The sequence below is a fragment of the Trichechus manatus genome, unplaced genomic scaffold (genome assembly GCF_000243295.1).
Source record: "Trichechus manatus latirostris isolate Lorelei unplaced genomic scaffold, TriManLat1.0 scaffold00024, whole genome shotgun sequence".
In the NCBI taxonomy this organism is placed as follows: domain Eukaryota; kingdom Metazoa; phylum Chordata; class Mammalia; order Sirenia; family Trichechidae; genus Trichechus; species Trichechus manatus.
The window spans coordinates 18,749,986-18,774,588 of NW_004443960.1; the positions used below are offsets into that span (position 1 = coordinate 18,749,986).

At 40.6% G+C, this 24,603-nt stretch overlaps 1 protein-coding gene across 1 annotated transcript in view; it reads right to left on the reverse strand.

Annotated features, from left to right (window-relative positions):
* The window catches only part of DNAH3 (dynein axonemal heavy chain 3), a 206,223-nt gene that overhangs the window by 55,760 nt on the left and 125,860 nt on the right, over positions 1-24,603 (reverse strand). The window contains exons 40-43 of the mRNA XM_023728516.1: positions 21,743-21,988; positions 7,623-7,726; positions 4,103-4,397; positions 2,761-2,940 (exon numbers count right to left, since the gene is read on the reverse strand). Coding sequence (XP_023584284.1) covers positions 2,761-2,940; positions 4,103-4,397; positions 7,623-7,726; positions 21,743-21,988 — 825 coding nt within the window. The remainder of the gene's footprint in view (positions 1-2,760; positions 2,941-4,102; positions 4,398-7,622; positions 7,727-21,742; positions 21,989-24,603) is intronic.

The window sequence follows — 24,603 nt, forward strand, 5'->3', positions numbered from 1 at the left end:
GAGCCAAAAACATACAAACAAACAAAAAAGAATGCTAGGGGAGCTTGCCATTGGAGTGGAGAGATGAGAGACTATGAAATGGAGAAAAACAGAAAGGGGAGGAGGAAGAAAAGAAAATAATGAATAAATAAGAATCAGAAAGGTTAAAGAACTGCAAAGTTCCCAGGGATCCCACCGGTGCCGCTATGAGGTTTGCTGAAGTTGCTCTCAGGTGTTGCAGTACAGCCTGGTTAGAAGGTGTAGAGGTATTCAACGCCAGGTATTCAGGGAACAGAAAGAGAAGGAAGTTATAGAGAGGAGAAACTGAGCAATGAAGAAAGACAAAAAGGGAAAAAGAGGAAAACGAAAACAAAACAAATTTAAAAAAAAAGAAGAAACAAGAAAGGCCCCCAAAGAAACAGAAAACAAAAAAACAAAAACAATGGAAAAAGAAACGCTATCAGGGATCCCTCTGCATGTCTGTGGAAGCTGAAGGGGAATCTCCCTGCCACACAGCTCAGCCTGGCCAGAAAGGGCGCCCAACTCAAGAAAAGGAAAAGAAAACAAACAAACAATTCAAAACAAACGAACAAAAGCCCCAGGATCCCACCAGCAGGCAGCCCAAACCAGGAAGCAGCTCCACACTCGAACAGAGCTCCGCAGCCCCTCAGGAAGAAGCAAAGATGGTGCACGGACCCAGGTACTTGAGTGAAGGGGGGAGGTGGTGAGAGGCAAGTAACAAATCAAAAGAAGCAGAAAAAAAAAAAAAAGGCAACACTAGTAGCCAACAAATGGCACTCAGAGAGCTAGCTAGTGTGGGCTGGTGTTTCTGGACAAGAGACTGTGTCCATGGGAAGCAGAGGGGGCCGAGTGTGGGTGAAGAAGGGTAGAGAGTGGGAAAGCGTATATCACAAATTACCGGAGCTCTGCAGCCCCTCAGGAAGAAGCAAAGATGGCGCACGGAGCGAGGTACTCGAGCAAAAGGAGGGGGAGGTGGGGAGAGGCAAGGAAGAAATAAAAAGAAGTGGAAAAAAAGCAACACCAGCAGCCAACAAATGGCACTCAGAGAGCCACCCGTTTGGGTGTCTGGAATCCAAGCAGCTGCTGTTTCCCGGTCAAGAGACTGTGGCCGCAGGAAGCAGAGGAGGCCGAGTAGGAGTGAAGAAGGGTGGGGGGTGGGAAAGCATATATCGCCAATTACTGGTTGTTTTGTCTCCTGCTGGAAGCTCCGTGACGCTGCTTTCTCGTACCCCCCATTTGCTGGTCTCCGATAGAAGTCCAAGATGGCGGATCCATGCTGTGTTAGCTGGTAGGGGACCTCTGCATGAGTCTCTCCTCGCCCGTTCTCTGTGTTTTCTCACTCCATTTGGTGCTTGGCTGAGTTCTTTCTCTCTCCATTTGATGTTTTAGGGTTTCAGGATTGTTGTATACTCTATTCGGCTTAGTTTTTCGGATCTTTGCTGTGGAGGGACGGTGTGGTGCTTCTGCCTAGAGCACCATTTTGGCGGAACCTCTCATGTCCTGTATAATTTTATCGACATCTTTTAGATTATTTTGAAATAGTAAATTTCAGTTTTGTCTATTTGATGATTATTATTATTTTAGTATATCTTTCTGTTATGCTTTTCAGGAGGGGCATTATTCTGCTCTTTATTCTCTTTTTTCTTACAGTAACTTCCCCCCCTCCCCCCAACTTGACAGCTGGTAGTTGGCCTGGAAACTATTAGCAAGGCTGTGGGTTCCCTGCTGAAAAGAATTTCATTAACTATCAACATCAGATGTGGTCACTCCATGATCGCGATGGGACAACACAATAGATGTGTTCCTGGTGGTCTTCAGGCACTGGGCTTTGTTATACGGTCTTTGCGAAAATCATGTTTATAATGCAGCTTAAAAACTGTTAATTGCTGTACAAATGCTAATTATTACTAATTCTGTGATGTGTGCTGGAAACAGGTATTTCCCTTTGATTGGTCAGGTCTTACATAGGGAAATAATGTACCAAGTTCCTCTCCCTCTCACCAGTGACAGAAGTGTTGAATTTACAAATTCTAGGGACCTGAGATTATGCTGTGTTCAAACCCAGGCAAAGTCACTCCTGGATTCTATACTTGAAGTGGAAGGTGATGGCTTCCATATTTTACAGATGAGAAAGCTGAGTACCAGAGAGAAGAGACTTGTTCAAGGTCAGACAACAATTTAATATCTCACAGAATCTAAGTCTGCAAATGGAATTTAGATTACTAACCAGGTATGCACATCAGAATAAAAATAGAGATACTTGTAGATCTGGATCGAGTTGTACCTACTCCTGGACTGTTAGGTTACAGGGGGGAAAAAATCCTTTCTCTTTCTTTCCTTTTTTTTTTTGCTTAGGCCACTTTGGGTCAGGTTTTCTTTCTGGCAACCTGAAGAATTGTAACAAATACACAGATGATTCTGACATGCACCCCCAGTTGAGAAACTCTCATCTAGCCTCCTTCCTGGAAGACATGCTGTTATACCAAACTCTCCTTTCCATATGATACTCTTTGTTCCTCAATGATCTGGGCAAAGACTTCTCACCTCTTGCTTTTGTCTCCTCTTCCTATTTCACACTACTTCCAACATAAAGTTTTCCAATGTCGCTCCCTGGAGCTAACTCAAACCCCTCCATCTGCAGCCTAAACACACTTTTCTCCACCCTCAGTGAGGACAGAGTACCCTGTGTCACTCTTCCATTCATTAAGGCGGCCTGGCCTTCTACTGGGTGAAGAGGAATGAACTGTCTCCTTCACATACCAGTAATGTCATTCCTTCCTCCCCCGGGTGGCCCCATAGCTGTCACAAGCAACACATCTGCGATGTCCAGCCTGTTTGTGTCCTTCTTATCAAACCAGTAACCGTGGTCAATCCATTGCCTCAAGAGCTCGATAGGGGGTTGGGCCCCATACACCTCTTTGGCTGGCATGTTGAGGTCATCTGTGGAACAAAGCCAAACCATACATTATAAGTCCATGGGATCCTCTGATCAAACCTGCTTGGACAGGAGGTAAGAGATGACCATTATCTCCTAGAGGGAAGTCTGGGCCTAGCTGTCCCACCCCTACTCCATGCAGGGCTCAGCAAGTGGACACTCTGACCAGATGGGAAGGGGTTTTCCTGGGTTCTGGACTCTCTCACCTCATTGAGATCCTGGCCTGTTGTGGCTTTAAGGATGCATGGGTTGGCATCAACAGACAGGACTTTATTTTTTCCCCCATTCCATCAACCACAATATATTGATTGCCTACTATGGGGAAGAGTTTCTTAATTGCTGGGGATATGATGGTGAGGAAGACAGTCAAGATCCCAGCCAACAGGGTATTTAATTTAATCAGCAGACAACAGTTGAGCTCCACTGGGGGCAAGGCTTTGGAACCAGGATTTTTGAGTAGCAACAATCAAATAGCAAGAACAGATTGTGACTTCCTCAGGGGCAGGGACTGTGTTTTCCCTAATAGTATCTCTCTCAGTCCTGGCACGGAACAGGCACTCAATAAAATGGAGACTCTTCTTAATTTTCTTCAATAAACACTGACTGAATGCCCAGTTTGTGTCAGCCAACATTTTGGGAGCTTTATATACATTATCTCATCTAATCCGAGCAATGAGTTTGTAAAGGAAGTCTTACCTATTTGTTAGAGGTGAGAAACTGACGGTAAATCATAATATGCCTAGGGTTAAAAAATGAGATCTGTTTGGATGCAAAGCTTAAATTGTTGTTGGATAAATGATAAACAAAAGGAGGGAGAGAGGAATGGAGAAATAAGAACTGAAGGCGTAAACCACGAGAATGTTTAGAGGAAGAAAGTTCAAGGCAGAGGACGTGCAAAGGCCCTGAGGTAGGTTTGAGGAGCAGTAAGGAGGCCATAGAGCTTGGGTTCCCTGAGTGAGAGGGAGCATGGCAGGAGATGGATGGAAGAGGTAAGCAGGGGCCAAATCTTTTTTCAAGATTTGGGGGAAAATACTAAGTTATATTAACCAGAAATATTTTCTCTCTCAGAGAAAGTAAAAGGACTGTACAGTGACCCTACAAAGGGAGTTTCTGGCTTGCTTTAGTTTGCGGTCAAAGAACCTGGTTGTATCCAGGCCAATGCCTTACCCACAAACACCACAGCTTTCCTCCCTATGGGAGGCCCAAAAAGGCCTTTCCGCCTCCGATCCAGCTTGGACATGATGATATCCTGTGTCTGATTGGCTGAGGTTCTGGCAGAGAAGTTGATGCAGTTGGGTAGGTAAATGCTTTTGGGAAGGTAGAGAAGGAAATTGTTGGTGATAGCTGATTTGCCAGTGCCTGTGGGACCGACAGACAGCATCGGAATCTCATGATCCAAGTAGGTTTTCAAGAAGAAGGATTGTCGGGCTGTCTCCATTGTGGGGATGATGAGTTCTGAGACCTGTACCACAAAAACATGGGAGAGTCTTGGTACTGGGCCCAGAAGGCTGGGTCTTGGTATTCAAGAGACCTGGGCTTGAATTCCAGCTCCATCCTTTTCTATCTTTATGACTCTGAGTATTTAGCCTCTTCAGGGGCCTCAATTTCTTTATCTATGAAATGGGGATAATAATGACACAGAGCTATTTTCAGGATTAAATGAAATCATACCTGTAAAGGTAGGCATGATTGTCCCTGTTTGATAGAGGAAGCTGAGGTCCAGAGACCTTCTGTATCTTGCCCAAGTAACACAGCAAGTAAATGAAAATGCAGAGATTTGAAACCAGGCTTGTCTGACTACAAAGTCTACATTCTTCACTGTTGAACTATCATATTATAAACACAAGTTACAGTAAAGATTAGTCCATAGTTGCTGCCCTCTGAGACTATTGCTCTGAATCAACCTGTCTGTCTTGTCCCAGGTAAGGTCCACCTCCCATATGCCGTATATACTGCCTGGCTCATAAGGGTTAGGTGTGACCTAAGAACACCCATCCTCTCTGTTTGTTCCTGATCTGCTTTTCTCAATACTCAGATTCTTGGTTCTAAGATCCATCCCCATGGAACCCTTGGCCTCTTCCTATATAGGGATTGTACACACTCTTCCTGGTATTCAGACCTCAACTGGACTTCTAGTACTTAGTCTTGGGCTCCTGGAATCCCTACTACTTTAGGAGAATATCTCACCTTAGCTTGGATCTCTGAGCCCAAACCCTGTTATCAGCCATTTGGCCCATTTGGATCCTCTGTGGTGGGGCGACGGGGGCAAAGGAAAGGGCAGAAAGATGTATATCATACACTGAAGTCTTCTTGTGTGCCTATGCTGGAAGGGGTTAGTGAAAATGGGGCCACTGCAGGGAGTAGTACTATTTGTACTGTGGCTTATGTAAATGGCGCCCCCTAAAGCACAACCAGATCATAATGCAAATGTTGCCATCTGTGTTTGTGCAACATGGTGGCCCTATGCATACTGGTGGACAAAAGCTTGGCTTCTTCTGATAATTTGATCAAAGGAGGAGCAGATGGGCCAAAGGTATTGAAACAGAGAAGAAGAGAATTAACAAGAATTGAGCTATGGATGTTTTACATGCATTACTCTCTGCAGTTTTCCCAGCAACCTTCTGAGGCAGGTGTATTATTAGCCCAGTTTTTCAGATGAAAAAACTGAGGGTTCAAGAAAGCTTGCTACCTTGTCCAAAGCCACATAGCCAGTAACTGATGCTGGATGCAGAACCAGGTTCAAGGTTCCTATTTGGGTCCCAAGAATATGGATTTAAAGCAAGTTTCTTTCTTTTTTTTTTGAAACAGTAGTACACATGTTGTTTTATGACATTGGTCAACAACCCCACAACATATCAACCCTCTAACTTCTCAACCTTTTTTTTTGGTGAAAATACACATAGCCAAAAATACACCATTTCGAAAATCCTACATGCACAGTTCAGTGACATTGACTATGCTCTTCCAATTGTGCTGTTATTCTCACTTAAGATGAAGGCTTACAGAACAAAACAGTTTCTCATTTAACAGTTAATACAAATGTTGCCCTATGACAAGGGTTAACAATCTCACAACACATCAGCAATATCCTTACTCAACCTTGGGTTCCCTATCACCAGCTTCCTTGTCCCCTTCTGCCTTCTGGCACTTGTCACTGGACTCCTGCACCTCGTTAGTCCCATTTGGTTTTACAGGGCTGTCCACTCCCAGGCTGAACAGTGAACCTCGGAGGTAACTTCACCACTGAGCTAAAAGGGTGTCTGAGGGCCATACTCTTGAGGTTTCTCCAGTCTCCTTTAGGCCGGTAAATCTGGTCTTCTTTTTGTGAGTTAGAATTTTGTTCTATATCCTTCTCCAGCTCTGTCCAGAACCCTCTGTTGTGATCCTGGTCAGAGCAGTCAGTGGTGGGAGCTGGGCACCATCTAGCTGTACTGGACTCAGTCCAGTGGAGGCCTTGGTAGCTGTGGACAATTAGTCCTTCGGACTAATCCTTTCCCTGTATCCTTAAAGCAAGTTTCTTTTCATAGATTTTTTTTTTCCCCAGGGGCTTGCACAATTATTAGACAAGGGAAAAATTCGGAGCAGAACTGAAAATATTTTCTGCATTGGACAAAATTTTAAATTCCTGGAGTTCAGAAGACTGAGCTCGTTAAACCCAAAAAACAAACCTGTTGCTGTCAAGTTGATTCTGACTCATAGTGACCCTACAGGACAGAGTAGAACTGCCCCATAGGGTTTATAAGGCTATAATTTTACAGAAGCAGATTGCCACATCTTTCTTCCATGGAGTGGCTGGTGGGTTTGAACCGTCAACCTCTCGGTTAGCAGCTGAGCTGTTTAACCACTGTGCCACCAGGGCTCCCTAAGTTCATTAAGGAGAATTAAAGTTTAGGATCTCAGTGTTGGAGACTTCTTCACAACACTCAGCACCCAGGGTGTGTCTTGAAGTCAGCACACATTCACCCTCTTCATGTCCAGCCACCATCCTGCCCCATGTCTGACTACAACTGTCCAAGTTTCTAGTTTTTACCACCAACTACCACCATCTACCACTGTCTACCATTTCACCCAGTCCTGAACGACCTGAATCACCCCAGAAAGATAAATTATAGCCCCTAGATTCTACTAACATAAGCATAAAAGTACATATCAGAAAAATTTTTTGACAAGGATTGAAATGAGGAGGAGTTTTAGGTGAATCACCTACTAACCAGAAAACTTTTTAATAAGAACCCCCTTTTCTGAGAATTCTGATAAAGGAAATCATTCTCTGAGGATTTTAAGGAAAAGGCAAGGATCTTTTAGGCTGAGATGACCAAGAGGTGGACTGATGACCACCTGGAATTATTAATAATAATAATGAGAATAGCAATCAACGTCAATCTAGCACCTATTATGTGCCACCTGTTCATGTAAATCATGTTCAATCCTTGCAACCATCCTGTAAGTAATTTCTCTTCCATTTTATAGTTGAGTAAACTGAGGCAGAGAAAGTGAAGGCAGAGTAAGGAATCTGGGTCTCTCTAAAGTCCATGCTTTTGAAAGCTCAGTCCAGCCCATGTTTGAATCTTTTTCTAAAGAAAGCTCTTCAGGGTGCTAACACAGAACTGATGTTAATTCCTCCATCTTGGAGAATAGTCCGGTAATTCTGGAAACCAAAATTCCATGACCAGTGCCTCTCTTTTACCTTTGCATTAGCTGGGATCACTTCCTCCTCTTTGGTGATATACTCTGTCCAAGCATTCCAATGTCCACTACCTTGCTTGAGAAAATAAAAGTCATAGATGCTTCCTGGGCCGCAAAGAAACAAAACAGATCATTAGCACATGAAGGTTTTACATTTCATGTTTGAAATATTTAATTGCCTGAGCTATCAAAACCAAAAAAAACCAAGCTCCTTGCCATCGAGTTGATTCTGACTCATAGCGACCCTATAGGACAGAGTAGAACTGTCCCATAGGGTTTCCAAGGAGTGACTGGTGGATTTGAACTGCCAATCTTTTGGTTAGCAGCCAAAATTTTAACCACTACACCACCAGGGCTCCAAGCTACAGGTATCTAAAAATGTATAACCACCAACACTGGCGTAACTGTGGTGAAACTCACACATTGCTGTTAACTATGTAAACTGGAACAACACTTTTAAAATAACAAATAATTTATTTTTTGTATAAAAACAACAGGTGCTAATTATCTAAATTATTAGCCCGTCAAGAAGGGGAGGGGATAGCACACAGGCTAGCTCAGTGTTATTTTTAATAATGTAAACAGAAAGTACTGAAAAGAACAAAAAGAAAAAGAAATAAACACTCCAAATCCCATTTCCAGAAATAACTTTTGATGGCCATCCTTCCAGCCCTCTTTCTAGGCACATAAACATTTAGAAAATGGAAAAACAGATAGATGAGATAAAGTTTCTAAGAATGAGATAAGAATGTTTATAAGAATGGGATAATTCAACACATACTACTTTAAAATAAAGATATTAAATTTAATTTTACCTATATTTTAGGAGACTAAAGTGAAACTGGAGTCCCTGGGTGGAGGAAATGGTTAAGTGCTCAACTACTAGCCAAAAGGTTGGTGGTTGGAACCCACCCAGAGGCACTTAGGAAGACAGGCCTGGAGATCTGCTTCCAAAAGGTCACAGCCTTGAAAACGCTATAGAGCAGTTCTATTCTGCACACTTGGGGTCATCATGAGTCAGAACTGACTGGACAGCAACTAACAACAACAACAAAGTGAAACTGAAGGACCTGCAGAACTTCAGATAAATAATCCTTCACTATAGGAGATACTGGTTCCTAAAAAAAAGGCCATTAAGGGTTAAAGTGCCACTCCTATCTAACATTGTGCTGGAAGTCCTAGCTAGAGCAATAAGGCAAGAAAAATAAATAAAGGGCATCCACATTGGTAAGAAAGAAAACAATCCCCATTTGTGGATGATATGCTACTATACATACAGAACCCTAAAAAGACTCCACAAGAAAACTACTGGAACTAATAGAAAGATTCGGCAGAGTAGCAGCATACAAGATAAACATATAAAAATCAGGTGGATTCCTATATACCAATAAAGAGAGCTATGAAAGGGAAATTAGGAAAGCAATACCATTTATAATAGCCCCTAAAAATAAATACTTAGGAATAAATCTAACCAGGGACATAAAAGACCTATACAAAGAAAACTACAAAACACTACTGCAGGAACCCAAAAGAGACCAATAGCAATCTTTAATGAGATGGAAAAACTAATCATTAACTTTATATGGAAAGGAAAGAGCCCCCGGAGAAGTAAAGCATTACTGAAGAAGAATGAAGTAGGAGGCCTCGAACTACCTGACCTCAGAACCTACTAAACAGCCAGGGTAGTCAAAACAGCCTGGTACTGATGCACTGACAGACACAAGGACCAATGGAACACAACTGAGAACTCAGATGTTAATCCATCTACCTATGGCCACCTGATCTTTGACAAAGGCCCAAAGTCCATTAAATGGGGAAAAGACAGTCTTTTTAACAAATGGTGCTGGCAAAACTGGATGTCCATCCATAAAAAAATGAAACAGGACCCATACCTCACATCATACACAAAAACTAATTCAAAATGGATGAAAGACATAAATATAAAACCAAAAACTATAAAGATCAGGGAAGAAAAAATAGGGTCAACACTAGGGGCCCTAATACACAGCATAAATAGGATACAAACCATAACTAACAATAAATAAACACCACAAGATAAGCTAGATAACTGAGATCTTCTAAAAATTAAACACTTAAACTTATCAAATGACTTCACCAAAAGAGTAAAAAAAAGAACCTATACACTGGGAAAATCTTTTTGGCTATGACATACGTAACAAAGATCTAATCTCCAAAACCTATAGGAAAATCCAACACCACTGCAACTGAAAGACAATCCAATTAAAAAATGGGCAAATGATATGAACAGACACACACACACAAAAAAGGGTTGAAGTCATTAATCCCATTTTGTTATTGTATTTTAACGTTTTATTATGGAAAATTTCAAAAATATACAAAAGTAAAGAGCATAGTATAATAAACTGCCATATGTACCCATTATCCAGCTTCAGCAATTATCAACATTTACAATTCTTGTTCCACCCATTTCCCTAACACCAGTCATCACTATATTCACTTTCCTTCTTTCCTTCCTCCCTCCCTCGCTCCCTCTCAGTTCTTGCCTGTTTGAGAATGTCTATCCGTTGCTTTTGTATTTGAACTGCGACTTCACTGAGAATAATAAGCCACATTTCTTCAGAATTTTTCAGACATTGTTCTATTCTGTTTTCTTGCATTTTAAGTTGCTGTGGAGGAGTCTGAGGCTCTTTATCGACTTATCTTTCTTATCTAGCTGCCTGACAGAATCTCTTTCATCCTTGGACACCCACTAATTTAATCGGACTATATCTTTTGGCCAATTACTCTGTATCAGTTTTTTTCATGGAACATACCATACACTTAGAATTAGAAGAAACAGTTCTTTCTTCATTGGGGAAAATTTTCTGCATTTTTACCTTTGTATATATTCTGTACACTACTTATTGGGTTTCCTACATCAGGAATTAGCTGTGTGTGGCCTCCATGTCAATCATATTCTCTCTAATTGCCTCGATATCTTTGTCTTTTTCTTCTACAGTAAGTTTGATTATCTCAAACCTTTCCTTTAAGTCATTTAGTAGATGTTTAGCTTTGCTGGTTCTATATTTACTTATTAGACCTTTAATTGTATTGTTTGGTTCTCAATTTGTTTCTTTGGTTTTTCAATCTCTCTTTTCATTTCTGTGACTTTACCACCTCATCTACAAACTTAAAAAAAAAAACAGCTTTATTGAGATAAAATTCACATACCATACAATTCACTCATTTCACGTGTACAATTTAATGGTTTTCAGTATATTAACAGAGTTGCACAACCTTTACCACAATCAATTTTAGAACATTTTCATTACCCCAAAAAGAAATCCCATACCCCTTATTCATCACTACCTCAATCCCCTACCTCCTCTGGCCCTAGGCAACCACTGATCTACTTTGTCTATAGATTTGCCTGTTCTGGACATTTCATATAAATGGAATCATACAATGTGTGTTTTTTTGTGACTGGCTTCTTTCACTTAGCAAAATGTTTTCAAAGTTCGTCCATGTTGTAGCAGGTACTAGTACTTTATTTCTTTTTCTTTTTTTTGCTGAATAATATTCAATTTTATGTATATACTACATTTTCTTTGTCCATTCATCAGTTGATAGACATTTGGGTTTTTTCTACTATTTGGCCATTATGAATAATGCTGTCATGAACATTCATGTACAAGTGTTTGTGTGGACATGTACTTTCACTTCTCTTGGCTATACACCTAGGAGTGGATTACTGAATCATATGGTAATTCTATGTTTACCTTTTGAGGAACTGCCAAAATGTTTTCCAAAGCTGCACAATTTTACATTCCCATCAGCAATGTATGACAGTTCCAATTTCTCCATATCCTTGCTAACACTTGTTATTATCCACCTTTTTTATTACAGCCATCTTAATAGGTATGAAGTGGTATCTCATTGTTTTGGACTTCCCTAATGGATAATGACATTGAGCATCATTTTATGTGTTTATTGGACATTTGTGTATCTTCTTTGGAGAACTATCTATTCAGATCCTTTGCCTATTTTTCATTTATTAATTTTTTTATTGTACTTTAGGTGAAGCTTGACAAAACAAACAGTTTCTCATTAAACAGTTAGTACATATATTGCCCTATGACAATGGTTAACAACCCCACTACATGTCCACACTGTCCTTACTCAACCTTGGGTTCCCTATCACCAGCTTTCCTGTCCCCTTCTGCCTTCTAGTCCTTGTCCCTGGACTGCTGTGCCTCATTAGTCCCGTTTTGCTTTATGAGGCTGTCCAATCCCCGGCTGAACGGTGAACCTCGGGAGTGACTTCACCACTGAGCTAAAAGGGTGTCTGGGGGCCATACTCTCAGGGTTTCTCCAGTCTCTGTCAGGCCAGTAAATCTGCTCTTTTTTTGTGTGTTAGAATTTTGTTCTACATCCTTCTCCAGCTCTGTCCAGAACCCTCTGTTGGGATCCCGGTCAGAGCAGTCAGTGGTGGTAGCCAGGCACCATCTAGCTGTACTGGACTCAGTCTGGTGGAGGCCTCAGTAGCTGTGGTCCATTAGTCCTTTGGACTAATCTTTTCCTTGTATCCTGTTCTCTTCATTCTCCCATGCTCCCGAGGGGGTGAGACCAGTGGAGTATCTTAGATGGCTGTTCACAGGCTTTTAAGACCCCAGACGCTACTCACCAAGGTAGAATGTAGAACATTGTCTTTATAAACTGTGTTATGCCAATTGAGCTAGATGTTCCCTCAGACCATGGTCCCCAGAGCCCTCTGCCCAGCAATTCAGTCCCTCAGGGAGTTTGGATGTGTCTATGGAGCTTCCATGACCTTTCCTTGTACAAGTTGTGCTGGCTTCCCCAGTATTGTGTACTGTCTTACCCTTCACCAAAGTTACCACTTATCTATTGTCTATTTAGTATTTCCCCCCCACTCCTCCCATGCCTTATAACCAACAAAGATTGTTACTTTTTATGTGTAAACTTTTTCATGAGTTTTTACAATAGAGGTCTCATACAATATTTCTCCTTTTGTGATTGACTTATTTCACTCAGCATAATGTCCTCCAGTTTCATCCATGTTATGAGATGCTTCACAGATTCATCATTGTTTTTTATCATTGCATAATACTCCATTGTGTGTATGTACCATAGTTTGTTTATCCATTCATCTGTTGATGGGCATCTAGGTTGTTTCCATCCTTTTGCTATTGTGAACAATGCTGCAATGAACATGGGTGTGCATATGTGTATTCGTGTGATGGCTCTTATTTCTCTAGAATATATTCTTAGGAGTGGGATTGCTGGATAGTATGGTATTTCTATTTCTAGCTTTCTAAGGAAGCACCATATCATTTTCCAAAACGGTTGTATCATTACACATTCCCACCAGCAGTGCATAAGAGTTCTGATCTCCCCGCAGCCTCTCCAACATTTTTCCAGTGTTTTTGATTGGTGCCAGTAATGCCAGGGTGAGATGGTATCTCATTGTGGTTTTAATTTGCATTTCTCTAATGGCTAGTGATCATGAGCATTTCCTCATATGTCTGTTGGCCACTTGAATGTCTTCTTTGGTGAAGTGTCTGTTCATTCCCCCTTTGCCTATTTTTTAATTGGGTTATTTGTCTTTTTTATGATTGAGTTGTAATAGTTTTTATATATTCTAGATACAATTCCCTTATCAAATACATGGTTTGCAAAAATTTTCTCCCATTCTCTGAGTTGTCTTTTTACTTTCTCAGTGCTGTCCTTTGAAGCATATGAGTTTTTAATTTTGATGAAGTCCAATTTATCTATTTTTTCTTTTGCTGCTGTGCTTTTGGTGTCATGTCTAAGAAACCACTGCTTAATCCAAGGTCACAAGGATCTGAACCTATGGTTTCTTCTAAGAGTTTTATAGTAATAGCTCTTACATTTAGGTCTTAGATTCATTTTCAGTATATTTTTATATGGTGTGAGGTAGGGGTCTAAATTTATCCTTGGGAATGTAGATATTCAGTTAATCCAGCGCCATTTGTTTAAAAGACTATTTTTTCCCCCACTTAATTGTCTTGGCACCCTTGTCAAAATCAATTGGCCATAGATGTATGGGTTTATTGCTAGACTCTCAATCCTATTCAGTGGATTTATGTCTATCCTACACTACTACCACACTTGTCAACTTTGAACTTTTTTAAAAATTAAATTCCTATTATTGCTAAGCTCTTTCAACAGAAATATCTTCTGTTCCTTGGATCATATTTCCTTTTAGATTGGATCTGTCTTTCTGATGTTTGCAGTTGCCATACCATTCTTGCTCTGATATACCACCATCACTAGTTGCTGTCAAGTTGGTTCTAACTCATGGTGATCCCATCTGTGTCAGAGTAAAACTGTGTTTCATAGAGTTTTCACTGGCTGATTTTTCACAGCAGATTGTCAGGTCTTTCTTCTGAGATGCCTCTGGGTGGAGGCAAACCTCCAACCTTTCAGTTAGCAGCCGAGCGCATTAACCATTTGCACCACACGTTTCCCAACATTACCTGGGGTCAGTTTATCTCCTTCACTTTCTTGACCACAATTTAAGGACTGGTGTGTGGCTTTCTTTCCTGGAACCTGGGCTCTGCACTCTCCCTGAAATTTGCCAACTATCCTGAATCATGGTCTATCCCAATTCCACCCTATCTAGCAATGTGCCCCACTCCTACAAGATTTGGCTCTCCAACCCAGCATGGTGCTGTGGAAGATTCAAACCCTGGTGGTCTCCTCTGCCCCAGCTAAAGTACTGCAGAATTATGCAGGCGGCTTCTGTGCTACAGGGTTTCTCTTAGGCATTTTCCACAGTTGCCCATTCACCATTGTAGTGCACTTTTGTCCATATTGGTGATTACCAATGAGAAATCTCAGAATTTTGTTAACTCGTCCCCTTTCCTCTCAGCACCACTCTTAGCAGGATAGTGGTGGGTGGTGGGTTGGAGATGTACCCATCACTGGATGCACCCGCCACTGAAGAGATGCCAGACTCTTTTCTTTCCCTTCCTGCTCATCACGTGTCAATATTTATAGCATAGGTTGTAACTCTTTATTTGGTTATTGCTGGAGAGATTTTTAGTCTTTAAAAAATTTTTTCTTTTGTTGTTCACTAGATATTAGAGAAGGGAGCTTCTGTATTCTTACATCACTCTGTAACTTTACCTAGAAGGCATCTGGTACAACACTTTTAGAAAGCAATCTGGCACTATGTTTAAAGAGCTACAAAAATGTTCTCTACTCCAACTTCGAAATCCCGCTTCTGGGAATTTATCATAAGGAAATAATTCATAATGAAAAGAAATCTGTATATATGACTATGTAGCACCATCTGTGAGAGCAAAAAATTGGAAATAACTTCCATATTCCATATTAGGAGGCCAGTCAAAATCACATCTTTTAAGATAGATGAAATATTTGGCAGTCATTAAAACGATAGCTACAAAGAGTATCAACGTAGAAAATGCTTTTAAGAAACAATGACAGATGAAAATAGCAGAATGGAAAATGGAACATACACCACTATGGCAACTGTGTGAAGAGATGAAAGCAGGTGGATAAGCTAGAGAAGGGACTTTTTTTTTTTAAAAACTAAAATACTTGTGATAAGATATGATTTCAAGGGAAATACTTTTGATCATTTTTCTTTAACATAATTGAATTGTTTGTACCATAAGAAAGGAGGAAACTAAAAGCATGAATTAGGAAGCATTTATCCCCCTTCCCTTGCTGATGTTGATCTAAAGCTAATTCGTGGCTTGAAACAGGACCATTTAGGCCAAACAGAAAAGGTCTGACTGAATAAAAGTGGATTTACCAGCTGTGTGACATCAGCCAAAGTGATTGTTTGCACATCTGTAAATTGGGTTTGCTTTTAATTCTAGCTTAGAGAATCACTGCAGACAGTGAGTGAGCTACGTGTGTCAAGCATTTCTCGCAGCTCTAGGAACACAGAAAGGTGCTCAGTAACATTTAGCTTTAGGTCTCCTGGTTCTCTGATCTTCACTTTGTGTTGTGGTTGTAACTCAAACTCTGATCAGAGTGCAAGGGAGGGAAGGGAAGAGCAGCAGAAACCCAGGAAGACAGATGACTTCTATTATCTCTGCCACCCCCAGCTCTGTTTTCCTTGCCTCCACTGAGAGAATAAGCCTAACTTTTCAACAGAGGCAAGTGACTTTTCAAAGAGCACACAATGAATGGGTGCAGAGAGAGGAATTTAGTACTTTCTGGACAATTAAATCCCTGGGTTGACAAACAAGGATTCATGTCAGGTGATATGAACTTGACATTGAGAGGATCCCCCAAAGGCCTGCCTGCTTAATGTTCATTCCCCAACTTGGTTCTTCCAGCTTTTATTTGAGAGATCCATTTCCCCAGGGCCCTAGATCTTGGAAAGCCAGCAGACAATGCCCCACGAGGGCAGGGAAGGCCTCTCTAGAACTCTCCCCATGAGAACCTTAACCCCAGGCCCTTGTAGAAAGGTTAGAAAGGCATTTTAAGCTTTTTAAGATGGGTATAATAGACTCAAAGCCAGACAAAAGAGTCACATGCTGTATGACTCCATGTATATGAAATGTCCAGGAAAGGCAAATCTATAGAGGTAGAAAGTAGATTTGTGGTTGCCTGGGGCTGAGGATGGGGATAGTGATTAATGTAAGTAGGTGTTACGGATTGAATTGTGTCCCCCAAAAATGTGTGTCAACTTGGCTAGTCCATGATTCCCAGTATTGTGTGATTGTCCACCATTCTGTCTTTTAATGTGATTTTCCTATGTGTTGTAAATCCTGCCTCTATGATGTTAATGAGGTGAGATTAGTGGCAGTTATGAGGCAGGACTCAACCTATAAGATTAGGTGGTGTCTTAAGCCAACCTTATATCTCTCTTTTGAGATATAAGAGAGAGAAGCGAGCAGAGAGACATGGAGGACCTCATACCACCAAGAAACGGCAGCCAGGAGAATAGTGCGTCCCGCGTCAAGAAGCTCCTTGACCTGGGAAGACTGATGACAAGGACCTTCCCCCAGAGCCGACAGAGAGAGAGAGTCTTTCCCTGGAGCTAGCCCCTGAATTCGGACTTCTAGCCTCCTAGACTGTGAGAGAACAAATTTCTCTTTGTTAAATCCATCCACTTGTAGTATTTCTGTTATAGCAGCACTAGATAACTAAGACAGTGGGCATGAAGGATTTCACTGGTGTGATGAAAATATTCTAAAACTGGATTGCAGGATGGTGCACAGCTAGGTAAATTTACTAAAAACCACTGACTCATGCACTTAAAATGAGTGAATTTTATGGTATGTATACCTCAATAAGGAGCCCTGGTAGCTCAGTGGTTAAGAGCTCGGCTGCTAACCAAAGGGTTGGCAGTTTGAATACACCAGCTGCTCCTTGGAAACCCTATGGGGCAGTTCTACTCTGTCATATAAGGTTGCTATGAATAGAAATAGACTCTAGGGCAACAGGTTGATACCTCAGTAAAGTTGTTTTAAAAACTAAAAGTATGCTTAGCATTTAAAAACTTGACTTTCGATTCAAATGGGCTCTGGATAGGAGCTTGCCAATTCTCCACTAAAGTAGATATGAAAGCCAGGAGAAAGAAGAGGAATGACATCACTGAAAATAAAGATGAAAAGACTCTGGGCAGCATCTCCTCTAGCTATAGTGAAGACCAAGCTGGATTGAGAAAGGTTACTTCAAGAGATTGCATGAGTGGAGGCAGGAAAGTCCACCTGATATCTCCCCAACGGCCGCCCCAGGATGCCAAGACACAGGTTAGGTCCCACACAGAACATTGGGCAATTGTTCCTCTGCCCTTCCAGGGACCCATCTGGGAGGACTGTTCTCATCTTCTCACCTTCCCCTGGCCAGGTCATCTTTCTATAGTTGATAGGGACAGGAGGGTCCCAGACCACAATGAATGAAGAGGAGACAGTTGTGGCACCATGAATTCAGTGAATTGTGCCTCGCCCCCTCAAAAAACAAAGTAAAGAGCTACAGAAGCCCCACTGTTGAGGAACTTCCCTGTTTTGAATGTTCCCCGATGAAACAAACAGAAAAGGCTGCCTCCAATAGATGGCATTAGTTGACCACATCACGTGGTCATTGGATCTCAGCCATCCCGTTGCTCCTTACTCTTGAGCAGAGTTTACTGCATTTAAGTTCATTTTTAAGGCATTTTATGAACATAATTTACCCTTAATCACATCCAAAACCAGTGAGAATTTTGACAATCAGCAGGAAGAGAGGTGTGTGATTACCATGGAGACAAAGTAAAGCTAAACTTTCCATGGACATGTTCACAGTGGTCACTTGTAAGGTGTCATTTTAGTCTTACAAGTTTTTTCAAAACCAAACGTGCTTTTAAGTAGAATAGCTGCTGCAAGAACAGATATATGGAGAAATCAGTTTGCAGCATATGTTGGGAATTATGGTTTTCTTTAGTGATGCCATCGAAGTAGACAGGAGATGTTATAGGGGAAAGTTACCTAGAAACTGACTCGGAGCTTGGCATACCACCTGCCCTCCTGCTGAGAAGGGAAAGAAAGATGCTGTCACAAAGCGGGCCAAGAGTAGGGTCAAGGGCAATTCATGCAACATCTCTGTTGACCCAGAGCGTGAACAGATTGATTGTGAAGGACAGGGAAAGTGGAAAATAATATATGGAACCTGTGAAAAATAGCATAATATATATCAGGTTTTTTTGGTTCTTTTTGGTAAAGAGGGATTCAAGCGCTAAATGATCTTTGTTGTTGTTGGGTGCAGTTGAGTCAATTAGTGACCCCATGTGTCAGAGGAGAACTTTCCCATAGGGTTTTCTAGGCTGTAATCTTTACAGAAGCAGATCACCAGGTCTTTCTCCTGTGGACCCACTGGGTAGATGTGATCCAACAACCTTTTGGTTAGCAGCCGAGTACTTAGTAGTTGCACCACCAGGGCTCCTTAAGATAATGCAAAAAAAAGGTAAAGATGTATTAACTCATTTCATCCTCACAAGAACACCACGAATACATACTATTATTATTGTTTCCATTTTGTAGTTGAGGAAACTGAGAGAGGTTAAGTAAATTCTTCAAGTTCACCCAACCAGTAAGTGTTGGAGCCAGGATTCAAGCCTTTCAATCTGACTCCACAGCCTGTGCTCTTGATCATGACACTAAGAAAGGAGGGTAAGGAAATAAAAAAAATACAACTGCAGAATTAAAATCATTCAAGGCAGTAAAGAGTATAACGGAAGTTGTGGGCAACTGACATTAATGGTAAGAATGAGCAGCCCACCTACGAAGGGCAAAATATGAAAACAAGGGAAGAGAAGATGATAGTTATAGAAGCCAGAGAACAGGAGGCAACTTATAGACAATTGGCCTTTCCAAAAAACCAAATCAAACCCATTGCTGTCAAATCGATTCCAACTCACTTGGAGGGACTAAAACTAATGGAAGAGAAACCAAAATCAAAGATATAATAAAACAAAACTTTCCTGTGCTGTCTGAAAGGATGCATCATGTTCCAGGCAAAATAAACAAAAGGAGACTGACATCAAGACATGGTCTGTTAATTTTGGACTCTCATGACAAAGAAAAAACCTTCAATAGAACATTAGACAAAGAATATAAACAGGCCAAGCAGAACATGTGAAAAACAAACAACCACTAAGTTTAAAAAACAAACAAACATCACTTCAAATAAAAAGAGTAGAAAGTTAAAACAATGAGATACTATTTTCGTATTTCAAATCACCCGAGATTTCAGACAAAAAGGATAATAATCAGTGTTGGTGAGTGCACATGAGAAATCTAACAATCAAAACGTGAAAAGTGTATTGACCTTTTGACTCAGTATTCCTATTTATAGGAAATTATCCTAAGGAAATAATCATGGGTTAAGAAAATACTTAGCTACCAGAATGTTGTTTATTACAGTAGTGTTAATGATAGCAAGAACTAGAAAATAACTTCTCTAAAACAGATAGGAGACTGGTTGAATATATTATGGTACATCCATTCAATTTTTAACACAATCATTAAAATTCATGTTGTAGAAAAAATTGTTTAACAAAGCAGAAATATGTTCCTAATATATCAAGTGAAAAAAAACAGGTTTCAAAAGAATAAGTATAGAATGATCTATCTGTAGAAATAAATCTATAGGCACAGATATGTGTAGGCAAGTGTCTAAGAGGATGGTAATCAAAACATTAGTGGTTACGAATGGAGCAGGAGAAAGGTGGGGTGCGGAACTCAAATTCTAGTAAGAAGACCAGACTTAATGGTCTGACGAAAACTGGAGGAACCCCAGAAAGCATGGCCCCTGGATTCTCTATCAGCCCCAAACAATTTCCAAGGCCAACTCTTCAGACAGGGATTGGACTGGACTGTGGGACATAAAGGGATACTTGTGAGGAGTGTGTCTCTTAGCTCAAGTAGATACAAGAGACTAAACAGGCAGCTTCTGTCCGGAGGTGAGATGGGAAGGCAGAGAGGGTTAGGAGCTGGTTGAATGGACATGGGGAATCAGGAGTGGAAACGAGGAGTGTGCTGTTATAGTACGGGGAGAGCAATTACAGTCATATAACAATGTATGTATAAATTTCTGTATGGGAAAAAAAGGTTAGTGGTGGTTGTCTGTTTTTAATTATATCTTGTATTTTTTATTATATTATCTGTTTACATTTATTTTTTCTTAAAAAATAAGAAGAAATACACAACTATCTAACTAAAGGATTGGCACAGAACTCCCATACAGTTCATCTGACAGACTGACCACGTATCACTCAAAGTGTGCCAGGTGTGCCGGGGAAAGAGGGAAGGGCAGTGGCACCTATCTGCTCATTCATTTTTCTATTGTTATGAAAAATTTCAAACACACAGCACCACTGAAAGTATTGTATACAGAACATCTGTATACCCACCTTCTAGATTTTACCATTAGCTTTTTACTTGTCTTATCATATACCCGTTCATCACCCATCCCTCCATTAATCCATCTTATTTATTTTTACAACTTTCAAAGTACATTGAAGACATTTGCACACTTCCCCCTAAATACTTCAGCATGTATATAATTAACTAGGGATTGATATGTATGTTTTTCCTTTTGATATAAAATTTACATACAATGAAAGGCACAAATGTTAAGTATATATTCACTGACTTTTGAGAAATGCACATATCTGCGTACCCCAAATTCCTCTCAATATATACATCACCATCACCCCAGGAAGTTCTCCCTCATGGCTCTTCATATGTTTTTTTTATAATCACAAAAAATAAAGTTATCTGGAGAGTATTTATAGTATTATCACTTTTTTGTTAAAAAATATGCATAGAAAAAACTGGAAAATATGTAAGAAGTGATTATCTCTGAACAATGCGATTACCATTGATCTTTATTTCCTTTTATTCCATTCTCTGCATTTTCCAAATTTTATGTAATGCACAAATATCACTTGGGTGGGAAGAAAAAGCAGTAAAAGCTACTTAAAAGAAACACCAACTTTTTAGTTAGTAATGTCATGCGCAGAGAATATTTACAGCCATTAAGGTGATCATTTTAAAGATAATGTATATAGCAAAATGGTAAATGTTTCTATATGATATTAAATTACAATTACAAAATTAAAAGAAATATTAATACCATGATCACCATGATGTAACATACGTTAAGTACACAGAACAGGACTAGAAGAGAGTAAGAAAAGCAAAAGTGGCTATATTTTTCCCCTGAGGCCTGTATTTGGATGATGAGATTACAGGTCTTTTTTTTGCCATTAAAAAATATATAACACCACAATTGCCAATTTAACGTTTTTCAAGCATACAATTTAGTGACATCAATACCATTAACCATATTGTGCGACCATCACCAAATCTGTTGCCAAATTTTTATGGGTAATTTTTTAATAAAAATACAATGTTATGTCACATTTTTATCAATAAAAATAGCAGTTAAAATATCCCATAAGACCCTGACTTCAGGGTCACCCATCTCTTACATGTACATGGGCCAGCTCTGAAAAAATGAACTTACCAGGCAAGCTACAGAATCTTCCTTGGTTTCTGTAAATGCTTGCTTACACGGTCCACACCTTTCGGGCAGGTTTGAAAACAGGATCCAAACCATTATAGTATAAGAAACAACAAACAGGTACTAAATTACCTCTTTCTGGAAAGATGTTGTTTTTGGTGAGTTTGACACTTTTGGGCCTTGGGTGGTTGTCATCCATGCCCATGATCAAGTTGCGGAAAAACACATCAAATTTCTTTCTGCTGTCGGCGTTGATGGTGCCGGCCACGGTCCACACCAAGGCAAAGAGGAACAGGCCTTGCAGCCAGAGGAAGATTTGTTGGCTTGTGGGACCTTTGAATAATTCACTCTCCTCCTCTTCCACATTGCTGATTTCGTCTAAAAGAGGGGAAAAAGAACCTCAGAAAAAGGTACAGAGTGATGGCACAGATAGAAAGGATGTGAACTGGTTGGTTTTGCCTGTGACCAACTGATACTGGCTGAGAGGCCATCCTGCCAGAGCCTTTATCTACATCGATCTTTATTTAACATTCATAACAAACCTAGGAAAGAAGCATGGTTGTCCCCATTTTACAGATGAAGCCATTAATGTTCAGAGAGGCCATGGGTTACACAGCTAGGTTGTAGTGAGGCTAGATGTGAATCCAAGCCTGACTCATGCCAAAGCCCAGACTCTTTACCACTAAACCAGTGTTTCTCAAACTTTAGTGTGCACGTAAATCATCAGGGATCTTGTAAAAACACAGGTCCTCGTTCACGGGGTCTGGCTGGGGTGTAGTGAGGGAAACGAGCGCCTAGGGGCAAATTCTAAGTGCGGCCCCTCCACCCAATTTCAAGATGAATAGACGTTGATAGTGGCGATGAGTGAGCAGAAACACCTTCACCCTTCTTGTCCGGCTGCCTGAGTCAGGCACCTTTCATTTTGTGGTGCCTTGGAATATCACTGGGACTTGTGTCTGGGGCAAGTGTCCTCCTCTGTCCTCCCCCCACCCCCACCATATATCTCTGGAGTCTGGAGTAGGGCCTGAGTAGGGCCTCTACATTTCTAATGAGCTTTCAGGTGATGCTGATGTTGCTGATCCTTACTACTGTGAGTAGCAAGGCACAGCAGTATACTTTCTTCTTTTAGAGGAAAGGAAAAGCTCAAGAAAAAACAGAGAACTAGATGAAAGTTGTCTTCCAAATGCTCCCCTCTCCCTCTTAACATTCCTCCTCATCCTTCCAGACACTTTTCCCTCTACCATGCTGCCCAAGGTTACCCAGGAGTCTTTGCTGCATTTTATCACCTCTTCTTCCTGCTTTAGTCAGTTCCTAGAACTTTCCTGCTGCTTCTCTTTCCAGCAACACTTAAGAACATTTGGTGCTCCTCTCCAGTAACAATGAGCACCTTTAGCACCCAGATCTTGATTTCTAAATACCGTTCTTCAATATAAAGAACTAGGACTCCTTAGAGAAGTGGTTCATTACAGACAGTGTTGAGCCAGGAAAAACACAGGGTGAGTGTGGAACATCCTGTGGTGTTGGAAAATGGAGTTTGAAAAAGGATGGGGACATGTTGTAAGAACACAGGAGCCAACCTGAAGGAGTCCCCAGTCTCCAGTCCTTTGAGCACCAAAATAATTATAGATTGGGATTATAAACCATAGAATACAATAAATATCCAAGAGTCCGTATCTTTATCAACAAATAGTTGAACAAATAAGTACACAGGTAAGAAGGGCAGTTCTTCATTACAGAAGAACTCTAATTAGTAAATGTGGAAATAATAGAAAAAAGAAAATAGAAATGGAAAATTTCCATTAAGCATCTACCATCATAGTAATTGTTGCAGGCAAGATCCACCAATGGATGCTAAAATCAGTGGGTAAGTTTGAGGACAAAGAGAATATCTGTAAAGTCTGAAAGTATCTCCCTCAAGATACTTATTAATTACAAGGAAAAATTAGTAACTTTACAGTGGAGAAATGTGGCTCTGATCTGTTAACTTCACCAGTATTGTTGCTGTTGTTAAGTGCTGTCAAGTTGTTTCAGACTCATAGCAACCCCGTGTACAACAGAATGAAACACTGTCCAGTCCTGCACCATGCTCACAGTCGTTGCTGTGTTTGAGCCCATTGTTGCAGCCACTGTGTCAGTCCATCTCATTTAGGATCTTCCTGTTTTCACTGACCCTCTACCTTACCAACCTTGACGCCCTTCTCTAGGGACTGGTCCCTCCTGATAACATGTCCAAAGGTCATAAGAAAAGTCTTGCCATCCTCACTTCCAAGGAGCACTCTGGCTGTATTTCTTCTAAGAAAGACTTGTTTGTTCTTCTGGCAGTCCATGGCATGTTCAATATTCTTCGCCAACACCATAATTCAAAGGCATCAATTCTTCTTCTGTCTTCCTTATTCGTTGTCCAGTTTTCTTACGTATATGAGGTGACTGAAAATATCATGGCTTGGGTCAGGCGCACCTTATTCCTCAAAGTGACGTCTTTGCTTTTCAATATTTTAAAGAGGCCTTTTGCAGAAGATGTGCCTGATGCAATATGTTGTTTGATTTCTTGACTGCTGCTTCCATGGACGTTGATCGTGGATCCAAGTAAAATGAAATCCTTAACAACTTCAATGTTTTCTCTGTTTATCATGATGTTGCTTACTGGTCCAGTTCTGAGAATTTTTGTTTTCTTTATACTGAGGTATAATCTATATTGAAGGCTGTAGTCTTTGATCTTTATCAGTAAGTGCTTCAAGTCCTCCTTGCTTTCAGCAAGCAAGGTTGTGTCATCTGCATATTGCAGGTTGCTAATGAGTCTTCCTCCAATTCTGATGCCACGCAATATCCCTCACCAATATTAAGACACACCTACATCAACATCACGTATCCCTGATAGGATGCACTGAGAGTGATACATCATGTCATTATAACCAAAAATACATAATTTCAATCTAATTATGAGAAAACATCAGGCAAGCATAGATCAAGAGACATTTTATAAAATAACTGAC